At 36.5% G+C, this 18440-nt stretch overlaps 1 protein-coding gene across 2 annotated transcripts in view; it reads right to left on the reverse strand.

The window, feature by feature from the left end:
- Nucleotides 1-18440, reverse strand: part of LOC148943729 (uncharacterized) — a 110726-nt gene that overhangs the window by 9140 nt on the left and 83146 nt on the right. Inside the window, exons 8-9 of one of the 2 annotated variants that reach the window (XM_089101409.1) lie at nt 17532-17806; nt 2076-3593 (exon numbers count right to left, since the gene is read on the reverse strand). In XM_089101409.1, coding sequence (XP_088957535.1) covers nt 3420-3593; nt 17532-17806 — 449 coding nt within the window. In that variant the 3' untranslated portion in view covers nt 2076-3419. Of the gene's footprint in view, nt 1-2075; nt 3594-17531; nt 17807-18440 lie in introns of those variants that run through there. The other variant, XM_089101408.1, reaches the window with a different exon arrangement.

An 18440-nucleotide genomic window follows, 5' to 3' on the forward strand; every position in this document is an offset into this window, starting at 1 on the left:
GTAAAAATCGAGGCAGAAGCAGTAATTTTGAGGGGAAGCGCAACAATATTAATATAGATAATTTTATAGAGAATAAACAGGGATAAAATGAAGAGAATTATAAAAATGACTGATAAACTATAGATTGAAGCAAGCGGTAATTTTGAGGGGAAGAGTAACTATGTAAATATAGAGAATTATAGAGAGAGAAAAAAGAAACAAAATAAAATGAATTATAAAGATGACTGACAAACTAAAAATCATGGCAGAAGCGGTAATTTTGAAGGGAAGTGTAACTATGTAAATAAAAAGAACTATATAGGGAGCAAATAGAGATAAAATAAAGACAATTACATAAACGACTGATAAATTATAAATTGGAGCAAAAGTGGTAATTTTCAAGGGAAGTGAAATTACGGAACCAGAGCTTAAAGAGAAAACGGGACAAAAGGAATAGAGCAGTTAGTGGAACTGCGTAAGTTCACCAGCTTTGAGAATGTAGTAACCGGATTGTTTGATGCAATATGTGTGGATGTAATGGTGTGCATGGTGTTTATGGTGGGTATTATGCGTCGTAGTGTGTATGCAATATATTTAGCGTGTATGGAGAGTCTGCAGATGACAAAGTGAAATTAGCTGATAAGAGGAATATAAGAAATATAAGTTGGTTGGATGAAAAGTTTCTAGACGTTCGTGGTATGAGGCCCTTCGTAGTGTGGGAAGTTCGTGGTATGAGGTCCCTCGATTAGTAAAGAATAGCGAAGAAATATACCAGTGTAAGTTGTCAATATATTGAGAACTTTGGAAATCCAATAAGAAAATCGTGAAGAAGGATAAAGCAGGAGAAAGAGCCTGAACAAATCTAGACAGCAATGCATCTTAAGGATAGCAAAATCTTCTGGAGAAAAGTGAGAAATTCACTGGAGATGGACAAATCAGTCAATAGTTTCAATACTGGAAACTCGGTAATAAAAATAGGTAAGGAAAAAGGAGGAGGTATTGTTTCCAGAGTAATGGATGGAGGAAACACTAGGAACCAAGTTGCCTCTTCCCTTAAGGAAGACGATTATAAGCTGATAAAGCGGTTGAATATATATGAAGTACCATAAAGTAAAGAAGAAGAATCTCCTCCTGTCTTGGATGACATAGGAGGAGAACAATCTCCTCCTGTCTTGACGGTGGTCTGGAGCTGCAGAACTACCCTGTCACTTCACTGTGCATCACTCGTTTTCATGTTGGATGTAAACAAGAGGGAATAGCCACCAAACTGGAGCACATCTTAGTTTAAAAACAGTTTAGTAAGAAAGGGGGTAGGCTATATTTGATATTTTAACATTTCAAGAGGGCATTCAAAGATGTCGGGATGTGTGTAAATGATTGATCGCTTGAGAGTTAGTTTACCATTTTTGTTTGTTAGGCCTACCCCGACAACTTTAAAATGTTATTAATTATTATTATTATTCAACTATCGCAATTGACGTGAACAAAACGTCAAACACTTTGCATAGAGGGAAATAATTTAATATCAGGGGGAGGGGGTTTGAGATAGTGGGTGGAATTTCTAATTATTTACATACAGCCAAAGAAGCATTTAAGTAATTTTGGTTATCTCAAGGCACTTCACTGCCATTTTGTGTTCAACAACATAAGATAAAAAAAACACGAAACTACAAATTGTTTCGGATTTGGAGAAAGAGGAATTTCGATGGGCTGATATCTTTTCTTACTTCAATTTTAATTTGTTTTAAAATTAATTATTCATTAATTAATATTAATTAAAACAAGAAAATTGTTATTAAAAAATTGTGTTAATATTAATATTTTAATTTGTTAAATTTTGATCGAATGCAAAAATTATAAAATGGTGCTAAAGCTCCTATTTATTTTTTCCCTTATTTTCAGTTTAGTTTTTACTTTTCCTTCCCATTTAAAATTTTGTATTTATTCTAGTTATTCTGAATAATATTTACTAGAATTCTAACACTAGAGCTTAGATAAAGATAATAACTGATCTTTATTAAAATATAAGTTTTAACAATAAATAGAATAATATATTAAAGTAAATAGTAGGGATGTATAAAATGAATAACAAAAGGACAACAAACACTAGACTGTATTTTGACAATCAACAACACAAAATTCAAAGATACAACAACATTAAATGCTATTATTTAGAATTATGAAACAAACTGAAAAAGGGGGAATAAGGATCTGTTCAATAAATTCATATTCAGAAAATTCTCTGTCCTATGAGCCCCATTCTAAATGAGATTTTATTGGTGCAAAAATTCCGCTAACATTTATTTGAGCCAGTCAGACTTTTTCATTCAGTTTTTCAGCCAATCAAAAAATCCTGCGATAAATCTAAATGGCTCAAATTCGCTGTAACTGCAATTCCTTGCAATTAAAAACTCACTATGGTTGGGCTATTAGAGACAAAGTACACCAGATGGTCCTACCCCTCTAAAAGAGTTTGTTTTTTTTGCCCAACGACCTAAACCAGATTTTATAGGGCACAAAAGTAAGTTAGAATGATATGAAGAAAACAAGAGAAGAGTGAAATGGAAAGAGATACAATCTGCCCTTAGAAAAGATAAAATGTCTTGAGGAGGGGGATGGGTGATTGAAATATTTTCTAAGACATAATAACATGTGCTATTGCCCCAAGTGTGAGTTTTAAGTAAAATATAAGGCCTCTATGGGTTTATATCTTCAACCAGGGGGATCACCCATGGAAAAGGCGGCAGGGAGAAACTCTCCTCCAAATGTTTTGAGCCAATCGGTAAAAAGTTTTACCTTTGGGCTCATAAAATAGTGGTTTTTCAGTGGCCACAGACATGGGCGTAGGCAGCATATTGTATATGGGGGGGGCAGTCGATAGTGTGATGGAGGGCCTTTTATATACTGCTTTTCCAACCATCTACTTTTTCAGCCATATCTAATATAAATTTGAAGGTCTAGGGGGGCAGCTACCCCCCTGCCTTCCCCCTCCGTACGCCCATGGCCACAGATGGTGAGATATTCAATGACTAAAAGACGGACATTTAGTAACCTTTATTACTTACAGTACTCCAAATACTACCTTTGTAATTCATTATTAAACAAAATCAATAGAAATATGGACTTGTTTAAAAATGGACTTGTAATAAAAATGGACTTGTATCGCGTACACAAACGTGGACTTGGGTTCAAGCACCAAAAATGGAATTAGCATTTTCTTATCGCCAACAAAGCTTCTATTGATCACAGAAAAATTATATAAATATAAAAACCCCCTCCCCCTAAGAAATCATAATTTATAAGCTTGCCTCATCTTCAATTTTCACTTACTTAATTATAGTAATAACCAGACAACGTCTGTGAAGCTATTTTAAGTATGCTAAGTAGTACCCATGTTTTTTAAGGAAGGTGAATGCAGTTTTCACACAACTTTTTCTGTCTTAAACTTGACGATTGATTCGCCTTATATGTAGCCAATGAAGAAGTTTCTTAAATAGAGAGACACGTTTGGGTTTTTCCGTTGAAGTTTCACTTGTATCTGGAGCAAGTATATTTATAGGACCTCCGGCAATATTGCCACTGCTACCAGTGTTCGAGCTTGAACTTGACGAGCTCTGAAAAAAATTTGTGTAAACTTCTTAGTACTAACGCTAAAGCCTAGTACTAACACCAAAAACTAAAACTAACGGCTAAAACTAACGCCTAGTACTTCACGCTAAAAAATCTTTAGCGTAAAGTCAAACTTTAGCTTAAAGAGCGAGGTATTGAGGAGGGGGCAACACCACACATATATGGAATGATTTTGTTTTAAGTTTTTAATGTCCCTCTTTACTTTTAACTGAAAATACTAGTTTTTAAAAATTTATGATAGTTTTTTAAAAATGCCAGGAAATCCGACCCCCACTCCATGAAAAATTCCCTCCTCTTAAGAGAAAATTCTTCAATAGAAAGTTCCTTCCATGTCGAATACACACCATCCCCAGAGATTTCGCCCCAGACAATTCCATCATGAAAATTTTCCCTGGTAATTTTTTTTTTTTAGGAACGATTCTGCCTGAAAAATGGATCAATAGTAACCAAAAGTGTAAGAACCAGAATTTTGATATCGATCGGCTTACTATGCTGATTCCAAATACATAAGATTCATCAAGTTTAGTGGCACCATCGAAAACTATGAATCTGAGAAAATTTGCCTGATTTTCGAAGAAGGGGAAATCATTTCCCTAAATTCAAGGAATCTTGATTCGTTGATTCAATGAAAACCTACTGCAGAAATTTTAACCTGCTATATAAAAAAATCAGGAATTCTGCAATGTTTTCCAGAAGAAAGATCACGGATGCATGTATATTATTATTTTCTTTTGTAGGGGTGATCGCATCGAGCCAGTGGTCCTAGAAGATCTGGAGAAGGGTCAGTTGATCGAATATCAAAAGTTTTAGTACGATTTTTAAGTGACCAAAAATATTGGAGGACAGCTAGCCAAAATTTCATGCCCCTTACCCCCTCCCCCCAAAGTCGTCTGATAAATACTTGAGAGAGCTATTTTGTTTAGCATAGTCGACAGATCTGATAACTTCGTCCTTGAGGATAACTTGATCCTCACGGGAGGGAAGGGAAGTTGAGAGGGAAGTTTCTGGGGATGAACTTTCCAGAGAAAATTTTATAAGTGAAGAAATTCATCTAAAAAGAGGGAGATGGAAGCTATTCCCTGCCACTGACAGGAAACTGCTTGAACTATAAGTATTGAAAAAAGAACAAAAGAAAACTCATAACCATGTAAAGTCATCTCAGGACAACTCATTAATTATTTTAGTTATATTCGTCTCGAGAATGCTATTCCTCTAAGAAAAAGGCTCTGGAAAAGGCAGGTTTGAGCTGCAGTCATCATGGCTTCAGACCAATTTTCGTTCATTTTGCTAACAAACGGGTTGGAAGGAAAATATGGGAAGCTTCTTGAATATACTGCTGACTATCAGTCAGGGAAGTCAGCTCCACTAATGCTTACAAGGCAAGAGTTCAGCGGACTGTTGCTCAAAATTTGCCTCTTCTACAGGAAATTTGGTGTAAGTTCAAGCTTACACAAGGATAAGTCAGCTCCACTAATGCTTACAAGGCTAGAGTTCAGCGGACTGTTGCTCAAAATTTGCCTCTTCTACAGGAAATTTAGTGTAAGTTCAAGCTTACACAAGGATTGTTCGTAAGGACAAATTTTTTCTCTGAGTCATAACGTTTTCAGTTGTGAAGGAATTTCACAAAAAGAAACAAATCTGGTAAAAAGAATATATCTGTCCGAAATAGAACAATGAAAATACATTTGATCAACATCGTCATATAAGGAAGTTAGTGTCAGATTCAGTTGCAAATGCAGTGGGAAAAACCTTCAGAAAATCAGTTTTAAGTTCTGACTAAAATCCAACAGTGAATTATTAGTTAATGAGGGTATAGTAATTTTAAGTAATTTAGTATTTCCTCATTCGTATCTCCTACAGTATTAGCAAAAATATACATTCTTTCGCTCCCTTGAAAATCAGTAAGGCTCCCGGGTGCATGACTAAGTAGGGCCTTAGTTTAAGTCAGGGGCATCGCCCCTCCAAATTTACCCCTCTGCAGTGGATGTGTTGGCAAATTGTGTTTGCCCAAGGCTTGCTCTTGAAGTCAATATTCCCTCTGAGTTGTAACATTTTTAGCTATAAAGAAATTTATCACGCAGAAACTATTTTCCTGTTTAAAATTTGTCAAAAGAAAGAAAAAAGCCACAAAGAATTAGAAACAAATTTATTAAAAAAACAAACAAAAAAACTACAAGACCATTTTCATCACAGCGTCTGGCGTCCTTACTCGAAAAGTTATGAATTTAAACAAGAATCGAATAATAGTCGATATTAAATAATCCAATTTATAATATAAATTATAGTTTAAATTAAATAATGAAATTAATAATTTAGGTGATTTATATCCAATCGATATTATATAATCGAAACTTAAATTTCTCCGTAATTCATTATAATTGTTTTATTCTCAGGAATTGTTTAATTTGAGATCCGAAGAGTGCAGAGTAGGCCTTGGTTCCCTTGGGATAGTCTGGGTTGCTTAAATGGGCCAATGGTATTGGTGTAGAGGTTTGGACCTTAGCTCTCCTCTACATCTTATTATTCATTCAGAGATGGAATACTGACAGTACATAGATTTAACTTAAATTTGACATACAAAATTTGTTGGATCTTAGCTCTCCTCTACATCTCATTATTCTATGCTCTAGAGATAGAACAATGGCAATGCATAAATTTGATCTACATTTTATCCAAATAAATTTTTGGACCTTAGCTCATCTCTACATCTTATTACTCTATCTGTTAGAAATGGAATAATCACAATGCAATTTTGCAATTTTATCAACATTTGATCTATACAGATTTGATCACCAATCCCATACATCCTTCTTTCAATTTAACAGAAAATAAGCCTGTTTTCACGTGATAGATATCCAAGTTGGCTAAGCTATCCGTAGCCTGTTTCCATTATTTGCGACAATTGGAAAGCTGCCAGACCGTTATTTGCGTGATTAAATAAAAAAAAAGTTTTTTTTCAACTGAAAGTAAGGAGCAACATTAAAACATAAAACGAACAGAAACTATTGCGTAGGCTATATTTGGGGGTCATCCCATTGTCAATACCTCTCTCTTTTCGCTAAAGTTTGAATTTTGTCCCAATTCTTTAAGTATGATTCCTGAATAACAAACGCCGTTTAATTTGAATGAAAGGCTCTTTTAACAGTGCTAAAACAATTTTAGCGTAAAGAGAGAGGTATTGACAAGGGACGACCCCCATCATATACGTAACAATTTCTGTTAGTTTTAAGTGTTAATGTTGCTCCTTACTTTCAATTGAAAAAAAACTTGTTTTTTTTATTTAATTTCTAATCGTTTTTTTAAATAATGCTGGGAAATGCAGCTCTCCCTCCATGAAGAGAACTCCCTTTTCCCAAGAAAATTACCTCCATGGAAAGATCCTCCCAAGTACCCTCCCCTCCCCCACCAGAAAAATCGCCCCTGAAAACGTCTGTATATTTCCCAATAACAAATACTATATGTAAACAATGAGCAAAGTTTATAACTTGGAGCCCTTCCCGCGGGAACTGTTGGAGGTTAAGTCATCCTGAAAAACATATTCATTAGATTTTTCGACTATGGTGAAAAAATTACTGTCTCAAAATTTAGTCGGGTGACTTTGGGGAAAAAGGAGTGTGGGAGGGGGGCTAGCTGCCCTCCAACATTTTTGTTCACTTAAAAAGGGCACTAGAACATTTGATTAGGCCTATCAAATGAGCCCTCCTCCGATCCTACGATCACTGGGTCGATACGACTACCCCGGAAAAAAAAAAAAAAAAAAAAAAAAAAAAAACCCATCTGTCACATTTTTGTATATAGGAGCTTGAAACCTGTACAGTAGGGTTCTCTGGTATGTTGAATCTGAAGGTTTGATTTTCATTAAGATCACTTGATTTTTTGGGAGTGTTTCTCCCCATTTAAAAAAAATGGGCATATTTTCTCAGGCTCGTAACTTTTGATAGTTGCAATAAATTTTGATGAATTTTGCATGTTTTGAATAAGCATCAAAATTCGATTCTTTTGATATATCTACTCTTATCAAAACCTTGTTTCTAAGAATTTCGGTAACTATTGAGCCACATCGCTCCTTACTTAAACTTCGTTACCACGAACTGTTTGAAAACACGAATTGATTAGACGTGGAAAGTGAACAAGCCCCTAAAGCAAAGGGTTTGTGTTTAGTGGCTTTGGTGCTAAATCCAAAATATTAGGGTGTTGGGTGTTAGTTTCAGAGTTAGTTCAAGATGCAGTAAAGAAACTTGTCGCTAAAAATCACAGAAATAAACTCAGAAAATATTAAATTTGTTGGAACTTCCAATTAAAATTCGGTGAAAAATCGTTAATTTGATGAATGTATTGTAATTTTAAATAATTTTATGTTCTTTCATTGGCATTTTCTGCATGCAATAGCCATAAATTATGCGACCAAAAGCTGTCTTTCCTATTTAGAGCATTTTTGGCTAAAATTTAGGTTTCTTCTTTCCTTATAGTTCCCTTCTTTTCAAATTAGATACCTTTCCAAATTCAATTTCTATTTTATATTTTAATTTTTCAATTTACTATTTTACATTTACATTTTAAGATTTCTTTTTTCTTTTTATGAATGCCTGATTATAGTCAAATCAGTTCCCAGTTTTTCAGAGAAATTTCGTCCCGTTGTTGTTCTGAAAAATATTTCTATAATATCAATACCAAATAGCTTAAAAAAACTATAGCCACTGGAAGGTAAACTGAAATTTTATTCCGGAAAGACGGAGAGAAATAAAAGGAAAATATTTGAAATGGTCGTAAATAAGACATGGTGCTATTCCTCGTGAGATTAGGCCAAAGAACAACCCCAGGAAATCTGTAATCCGAAAATTCACATTTTTGTGTTACCAGGCCTTTTCTTCTGTGGGGAAGAGGGAGCCCTGGTGTGTACCAGTGCAAAAAACAGAGATGTCAATGTCTGTGTAAGAAATGTTGGCTCTAGGCTGGGATTTAAGTAATCAAGAAAAGACATGTGAATTTTCAATTGGAAAGCATTCATATTATAATTCTCCCCGTTTTTTCCTCAACAGTTAGTTTTTTATCTTCGAAGCGCTTTCGGGTTCATATCGTAAAAACTGAATAACAATCGTAAACTGAATTGAATCAAACAACCATGTTTCTATTTTTATAAATAGTAACTCTAACGTCTATATTGGGAAGAAACCTTCCGCAAAACTGAACATATGGTATTTTTACAAACAGGTAGTAAAAGTTGATTTGCGAATTAATCATTTTAGCAAGATAAGAAAATTTTAGTGCTTTTGCTAGCTTTTTGTGATTTGTAGGAATTAACAGATTTACAACAAAAATGGGAAAAAAATACTATAATACTATGTTCTATAATGTTGTTATTTTAATAATTCTACAGAATTTCATTAAATTTACAAAATTACTTTTCTAGATACACTATTTTTATCTTTTTTGTGCCCGGATAGAATTGAATATTACAAAAAAAAACTTTTAAAATTACTCATTTGGTATACTCACTAAAGTTTCAATAAATCTGTTTTTGTAAGCTCGTAGTAAAACTAACTGTTGTTTAACAAATTTACGAGAAATACAAGGTCCTTAAAAAACTCCAAAACATTTTACATTTAAGGTAGCAATATTTATATACCGGTGACCTAAGACCTAGTTTTCCATACCAAATAACAATTTTCCGATACCTAATTGCCATAAACATGTTTTTAAAATTCCAGGTTTACGTGTCGAAGAACTAAAAGAGCCTTTGTTTCCAATGGGCTTAGTTGCGGATTTAGTACCAAGCATCCCAAATTTCAGATTCATATACCAATAAAATAGAAGAACCTATGTTTCCCGTGCTCATACCCAAATCAAATGCCAGGTTTTAGAAATGCCAGATTTGCATACCGGTGAACTAGAAGAGCCCATATTTTTTATACCTCTACCCCATTTCCCATATGTGAATCCAATTCCAAGTTTCTCAAATTAAAGATTTATTTACTGATTTATATAACGTAAGAGTTTTATATAATTACTTCCTGATGAATATTTTGTATAAGAGCATACTTTATATAATAATATCGCGTTTTTCACACATGAGCAAGAGCCCATATTTCCCTGCCGATACCAAGTTTTCCACGCTCCATTCTCACACCGAGTTTTCGAAATTCAAGATATACATACTAATGAAGTAGAAGAGACCTTTTTTCCCTACTGATGCCCCGTTTTCTGTGCTTGAATCCAATACAAAGTTCCCCAAAGCACAGATTTATATACTGATAGTCTAGAACATGGGTCGGCAACCTGCGGAACGCGAGACGTTTCGGTGCGGCCCGCAGGATTCTCGCCATATCGTACCTGACAGACCATATTACACACCATACCGATACACGACGGAGTGAAAAGAAGTCAAGGCCGAGACAGAGTCCGTTGATTTTGAATTAAAACCAAGTAGTTGCGGGCATCCATGGCGCCATCTAATATTCTACCCTCTAGCCTTCCAGAAAATAAATCCGTAAACGCCCTCTAGCATAGTTAATTTGATGTTCAACCATCCAGACCAATTATTTTGGTATGTTCCAGTTTTGTTTTTGAGTAAACCTACCTCAAAGCTCCGGAAATAACCCAAAAATATATTTTTCCATTACATTTTCTTTGTTTATTCTCTTTTAGTTCATTAAAATTTAGTGCTTGTGGTACCAAATGAAAGCCAAACTATCTGGTCATTTGGACATATCCCGGTATGTACCAGATGACACCTATCTACAAAATCGAGTGTAATATTTTTTTCTTCTGAAGGTAATTTTCTTCGAAAGGCTTTAAGTACATCCAGGTTGTCAAAGGAGCATAGATACAATGTCTCAGGAACTTCGAAAGTTCTGACTAATAACAGTGTGCTTGATTTTAATTATTTGATGTCAATTTTTGAATCATCTAAGTGATTTTCAGGCTTTTCATAGGCAGCGCGATAGCGCTGCCTAAGTAAAGAACGATGTGGGCACAATGTATTATTTATTTTTCTTCTTCTTTCTCTATACCCGGGCACTTCGTATCGAAGGAGTTGTCGTAGAAACTTCAAAAAGGGCTCATTCAATTGGAAATTGGAGTGGCTAGTGCCCTTTTTAATAGTCGAAAGTGATTGGAGGGCAACTAGCCCCCCCGCCCATCATTCCCCCAAACACATCCAGGCAAAATTTTGAGATAGTCATTTTGTTCAGCGTAGTTGATTTCCAGATAAAAAATATATTTTTGAGGAGGACACTCCCCCACAACCCTCGGGGCAAGGGCTTTAAGCTATGCCCTGGGGCATATAAGGTTTTTATAGAAGGCGTTGTCGTAGAAACTTCAAAAAAGGCTCATTCGATTGGAATTCAAAGGGCTAGTGCCATTTTTAATAGTCGAAAGTGATTGGAGGGCAACTAGCCCCCCCCCCACCCCCTCACGCCAATAATTCCTCCAAACACATCCAATCAATATTTTGAGATAGCAATTTTGTTCAGCGTAGTTGATTTCCAGATAGAAAATATTTTTTTGAGGAGGACACTCCCCCACAACCCTCGGGGCAAGGGTTTTAAGTTATGCCCTGGGGGCATATAAGGTTTTTAAAGAAGACGTTGTCGTAGAAACTTCAAAAAAGGTTCATTCGATTGGAAATTCAAAGGACTAGTGCTCTTTTTAACAGTTGAAAGTGATTGGAGGGCAACTAGCCCCCCACGCCCATCATTCCCCCAAACACATCCAATCAAAGTTTTGAGATGGCCATTTTGTTCAGCGTAGTTGATTTCCAAATACAAAATATGTTTTTGAGGAGGACACTCCCTCACAACCCTCGGGGCAAGGGTTTTAATCTTTGCCCTGAGGGCATATAAAAACGATGTTGCCACAATGTATCATTTACTATTTTTTCCCTTTAGAGCAGGGCACTTCGTATCGAAGAAGTTGTCGTAGAAACTTCGAAAAGGGCTCATTCAATTGGAAATTGGAGTGGCTTGTGCCCTTTTTAATAGTCGAAAGAGATTGGAAAGCAACTAACACCCCTTCCACTCCCACCATTTCCCAAAACACATCCAATCAAAATCTTTAGATAGCCATTTTGTTCAGCGTAGTTGATTTCCAGATAGAAATTATGTTTTTGAGGAGGACACTACCCCACAGCCTTCAGGGCAAGGGTTGTAAGTTATGCCCTGGGGGTATATAAGGTTTTCATAGAAGGCGTTGTCGTAGAAACTTCAAAAAAAGCTCATTCGATTGGAAATTCAAAGGGCTAGTGCCCTTTTTAATAGTCAAAAGTGACTGGAGGGCAACTAGCCCCCCCCCCCCCACTCCACACAGCCCTCAGGGCCAGGGGTGGGAGTTATGCCCTGGAGGCATATAAGGTTTTTATAGAACATGTTGTTGTAGAAACTTCAAAAAGGGCTCATTCGATTGGAAATTGAAACGGCAAGTGCCCATTTTAATAGTTGAAAGTGATTGGAAGGCAACTAATACCCTTTCCACGCCCAACATTACCCCAAACATATCCAATCAGAATTTGAAATAGCCATTTTGTTCCTTGTCCACTATCGTGGGATCACGCTTCTCTCCGTTCCTGGTAAACTCTTCGCTATGTCACTCCTGGACAGGTATTCCACCTTTTTGCGTAGAAAGAACAGAGTCCAGCAAGCCGGATTCATGCCCGACAGGTGAACGACAGAGCAAATGTTTACTATGCCCCAGTTGATCGAGAAGACGCAATAGTTCCACCAAAAAGCGTATATCGCATTCGTGGACTTTAAGGCTGCATTCATTTCTGTTGATCACTGTTCACTTTGGCTGATCCTAAGAGCTACGGGTCTACCCAAGAAATATTTCTCACTCTTTGAAAAGCTGTATGAGGATACGGAAAGCTGCGTGCAAGTCAATGGAAGACGCAGTCCCACATTCCCGGTGAAGACTGGCGTCCGGCAAGGTTGCACCGCCGCTCCCGAACTTTTCAACTGCGTCATAGACCATGTTAGATCCAGCACGATTAATCACCGTCAATTCGGTCTTCAGTTCGGAGACCGGGTACTTTCTGATACTGACTTCACTGACAACCTGGCGCTAGTTTTGAGCACCCTCGATGAGATGACAGAAGCTCTTCAGTTGCTTTCAGAAGAAGCCTCAAAAGTTGGACTGAATATCAACTGGCAGAAAACCAAAGTTATGCTCCTTGAGCCCCCCACGTCCCGTTCTACTGTAAAGGAAGTCAACATTGGAAGCAACGGAGTAGATGTGGTTGAAGACTTCACTTACCTGGGATCTATTCAATCGAAGGATGGCTTGATCACAAAAGAGCTTACATCTCAATTATCAAAAGCGTTAGCACTTATTTGGAGGCTTAGAAGCATCAGGCGAAAGCCAAACATAAGCCGATTTACCAAAATGCGCATTTACAATGCGTCAGTCAGCACCATCCTGCTGTATGGAGCGGAGACATGGCCAGCTGCCAAATCTATCCTCAGCGCCATCGATGTCGCTCAGACGAAACATCTCCGAAGAATCGAAAGACTTCACTGGACTGACTTCGTTAGCAACCAGACTCTCTTATCACGTGCGGCTCAAACTCCTTTCTCGACGCAGCTCGCCCAGCGTACTGTTCGGTGGTACGGCCACCTCCTTTGCATGCCACGCGACGCCCCAGCACGGGTCGCATTTGACTTCGACCCCACCCTACACGGATGACCCAGAGGACGCCCACACACTAGGTGGAAAGACAAAGCCGATGAATTCCTCGCCCAAGCCCACATCCCGGTGGAAGAAGCTGCGAGCCTGGCAAGCGATAGGTCAACCTGAAGGCACCTGGTCTCATCGTTCTCTACGCCGAACCCTCGGCAGGAGCCTTAAGTCAAGTAAGTCATTTTGTTCCACTTAGTTAAAAGTACAGGAAATTATACCTTTGAGCAGGACACTCCCCCCAGAGTCTTCAGGGCAAGGGTTATAAGTTATGCCCGGGGGGCATATAAGGTTTCTATTGAAATCATTGTCGTAGAAACTTAAAAAAGGGCTCATTCGTTTGGAAATTCAAAGGGCTAGTGCCCTTTTAATAGTCAAAGGTGATTTGAGGGCAACTAACCCCTCTCTCACGCCCATCTTTTCCCCAAACACATCTAATCAAAATTTTTAGATAGCCATTTTATTCAACGTAGTTGAGAGTTTTGGAAATTAAGTCTTTAAGGACGACAACCCCCCCCCCCACAGCCCTCAGGACAAGGGTTTTTAGTTATACCCTGGAGGCATATAAAATTTTTATTGAAAGCGTTGTCGTAGAAAATTCAAAAGGACTCATTCAATGGGAAATTGAAAGGCCTAGTGTCTTTTTTAATAGTTGAAAGTGATTGGATAGCGACTAACGCTCCTCTTACGCCCACCATTTTCCCAAACGCATCCAATAAAAATTTTGAGATAGCCATTTTGTTCAACGTAGTTGAAAGTTCTGGAAATTAGGTCCTTTAGGATGATAACCCCCTCAGAGCCCTCAGTGCAATGGTTGTAAGTTATGCCCTGGGGGCATATAAAGTTTTTATTGAAAACATTGTCGTAGAAACTTCAAAAGGGCTCATTCAATTGGAAATTGAAAGGGCTAGTGCCTTTTTTAATAGTTGAAAGTGATTGGATAGCGACTAACGCCCCTCTCACACCCATCATTTCCAAAACACATCCAATCAAAATTTTGAGATATCCTTTGTGTTCAACGTAGTTGAGCGTTCTGGAAATTAGGTCTTTTAGGATGATAGCCCCCTCAGAGCCCTCAATTCAAGGGTTGTAATTTATGCCCTGGGGGCATATAAGGTTCTTATAGAAAGTTGTTGTATAAATCATAGGCATTTGCACTTTACTGAAAAAAATACAAATGAAAGTGCATTGTCAGTTTAATATACATATACTGATATTTAGTAATCAAAATGTTAATATTATTTGATTTATCAAAGTTATAAAAGTAAAACATTTATATTTTTTTCAGTAAAGTGCAAATTTTGTTCTGGCCTTGGGAAGGCATAGGGGTTTTGCGCCCAACTTATGTTAATTTCTGCTCGTTTTGAGTTTGACTCTTTTATTTATTGTAATTTAAGTTCGTTTTGGGTTTCATTTATTTATCGATGCTGACTTGTGGTAGTTTCACGCTTGGTAGATTATTTGATTTTATTTTTGCTTCTTATTTGTTTAATGGAGTTCTTTACTTTTCTTTGAAAAACTTATTTTGTGGAAAAAGTTTTTTTAATTAATTTTGATAATAAATGAGTTGTTTGTATCATAACCCACTATGCATCATCCCATTTTTCTGTATGTACCACCCCCTGGTGGTTAGTAGGACACCTGGTACATGCAGGGATTCTCCCCTTTTTTCATCAGTTGAGAAGTAAAAAATCTGAAAAAATCTATTCTTCTGATAATGGGCTATCATTTGGTTTATAAACCAATTCTTTAGTCAACGACTTGATATTATGATTTTTATATTTAAAAAAACTCTCCCGGTGTATACCAGACTACCCAACTTTCTGTATACTTGTCATAATTTTTAAGATTTTCTGTTTTTGTATAAAAATATTCGCTATCCGTAAAAACAAATAAATATTCATATATTATATTTCTTATTTTATAGATTTTTACACCCAATATGGCTTCTAAAAAAGGAAGATTGTTGAGGAAAGACGGATTTTTAACGAAGCATGGACAAATTTATGTTTTTTTATTGAAGTTAAGGAAAAACCTTTGTGTCTAATCTGTCAAAAGAGTGTTTCCGTAGTAAAGGAATATAACTTGAAGCGACATTATGATGCTGAGCCCAAAACTAAATTTGATTGTCTTGAAGGTGAATTTCGAAAAAACAAAATCATTAACTTGAAATCGTCACTCAAAAATCAGCGGAAAATCTTTAATGTTGTGCAAGACCAAAGCAAATCAGCTCTGCGTGCCAGCTACAAAGTGGCAGAAATAATAGCAAAGCATGGTCACCCATTTACTGACAGCGAATTTGTAAAAGACTGTGTCTTGACTGTTGTGGAGGAAGTATGCCCGTAAAAAAAATTAAAAACATTAGTCTCTCTGCTAGAGCTTGCACTCGCCCCACCGAAGATTTGGGTACTAACTTGTGTGAACAGCATAAGGATTAAGCACAGTCTTTTACGTACTTCTCTCTTGCGATAGACGAAAGTACGGACGTGTTGGATACGGCACAATACCTAATATTTGTACGAGGAATTGATGCAAACTTTCATGTATATGAGGAACTATTTAAAATATGCAGTCTTGAACTACAAAGGTAGAAGACTGATTTCACCACTTGGAAGAAGCTCTTGCTTCATGCGGCTTGAGCTGAGATAAATTGATCAGTATCACTACGGACGGTGGGAAAAACATGAGCGGTCGTAATAAAAGTGTCGTTGTAAGAGTCAACAGCAAACTTCCAGAGTTTGGATCTGAAGTTCCATATACATTTCACCGCATTCTTCCTCAAGAAGCATTGTGTTGCAAGGTTTTATCGTGGAAACAAATAATGGATACCGTTATATCTGTTATTAATTTTATAAGAAAAAATGGGCTTGTTCATCGCCAGTTTAAAAAGTTTTTGGAAGAGGTGGAAGCTGAAAACGGTAACGTGATGTATTACTGTGAAGTTAAATGGCTAAGCCGAGGATCAGTACTTCAGCGATATTTTATTTAAAGAAAGAAATTTGTAACTTCACAAATATGAAAGGAAAGGTAATACCCGAACTTTACAACAACCATTGGGTTGTAGATCTTGGGTTTTTAACTGATTTGACTTCAGAACTGGATCTACTCAATACACGTTTACAAGGAAAAAATATATTGATATGCCAGATGTATTCAGATGTTAAAGCATTTGAAATGCAACTAACATTATTTAACAAGCATATGGATGAAAGAAAGCTATATCATTTTCAAAATTGCAAGAAAGCAGTAGAAGAAGAAGAAGAAGAAGAAGCTGTTTGTATAAATTTTGTTTGGCAAAATACTAAAATCAAAAGTGCATTAATACAACTTCAAACTGAGTTTGAACAACGGTTTGCTGATTTCAAAAAAATCTCACGTAAAATGGATATTTTTGAAAACCCCTTCGCAGTGAATCTGGATAATGTACCAAGTGATTTGCAAATCAACGTGATAGATTTGCTAAGTGATAACACACTTAAAATAGCTTTTAAGGAAAAACCAACTTAGTGGATTTCTATGGAAGTTTGCCTTCTGAAAACTACAAGGAGTTAAAAAGGTTTATTGAGCAATTAATTACTATGTTTGGTAGTACATATATTTGTGAGCAAACTTTTTCAATCTTGAATTATCCAAAAAACAAATGCTGTTCTCGGTTATCGGATATACATTTAGCCGAAATACTACACGTCTCTACTACAAAAATGCAAGCAAATGTAGAAAAACTTGCAACTCAAATGCAACAACAAAAATCTTATTGATTGTATTAACTACAATCAATGTTGCAAAAATATATATTAAGCGCTTCATTTTTAAGCCTAAAATATGTGTCTATAAATATTGTAGATGTACTCTAATCATTATAGCATACCTACACTACTAGCCTACATTACAGTGTAATGACATGAGACCTAAGTGCGGCCCGCGTATTATCCTTGTGTAAAATGCTGGCCCTTTTACGACAAAAGGTTGCCGAACCATGGTCTAGAAGAACCTACGTCCTCCGTACTGATGCCCTGTATCTCGTAACAAAAACTAATTCCAAATTTCAAAAATTTCAGATTCACGTAACAATGAGCTACAGGACCTCATATGTCGCATACCAACACCGATTTACTCGCGTTCCATTCCTATACCAAGTTTCCCACATTCCAGATTTACCTACTGATGAGCAAGAAGAGCCCATCCTTCCCATACTGATGCCCCATTTCCCATACCCAAATCAAATATCAAGTTTCCCAGATTTCAGATCTACATACCGATGAGCTAGAAGAGCCTAAGTTTCCCAGTTTGGTATTTACTTTTGTAGGACGTTTCTTTGCTGGTTTTGATGCGGCTATTTTTGTGTCATCTGCATCTACAATAATTGCATCATTGGCAGCTATAATGGCTTGAGTAGGTGGTCTTCCATTGCTGGTAGATACTACTTTCTCCGTAGACGTTGTGGTACTAGTTGTGGAACTTGAAGATGTTTTCAGGAGAGTTTTGCGAGGTGGAGCGTTTTTTTTTGGCGGCTTTGACGGATCTTCCACTTCTGAAAACAGGGAAAGCAAAATCAGGGTTAATATAATAATTTACTATATTAGGCCGACAAATGGGGTAAATTGAATATAATTTTTACACACTACATAGTAGCAGACATCATAGCCATTCTAGGCATTAAATATATAAACAAAAAGTTTTTTGTGTTTAAGAGCGATTCATACTTTCATATTTAGGAGGAATTTAAACTGAATTCTATCATGGTTGCAGCGGCAAATGCAATTTAGTAAGGAATGAACTACGGCCAGTAATAACCAAAGTTAAAAAAAAAGTTTAAAAAAACTGGCCAACGAGAAAAAATTGCAATCTGTAGCTGATTCAGGAATTTTGACCATTATCTTAATTAGTCTTAACAGTGAAATTTTATTTTGATAACCGATTTCTAGGGATTTCAAAAAATAGCCCAAACCCCCAAAAACTGCATCGAGTGGAAACGAAAAGTATACAATTGGAGTTACACTTTCCGCAAACCCTTTACAGGAAACTTAGGCTTGAATAACAAGGAAAATCACTTTTTTTGCATGGGTATCCCTGATGTGTCCATTTTTTTATTTATTAAGAACGATTACAGCATAAAAGAGAGAGCGATCTAATCTTAAGGTAGGTTGAAATTCTGAACATTACTA

The sequence above is a fragment of the Artemia sp. Qi Xiang Cuo genome, chromosome 15 (genome assembly GCF_049724085.1).
Source record: "Artemia sp. Qi Xiang Cuo chromosome 15, ASM4972408v1, whole genome shotgun sequence".
Lineage (NCBI taxonomy): Eukaryota > Metazoa > Arthropoda > Branchiopoda > Anostraca > Artemiidae > Artemia > Artemia sp. Qi Xiang Cuo.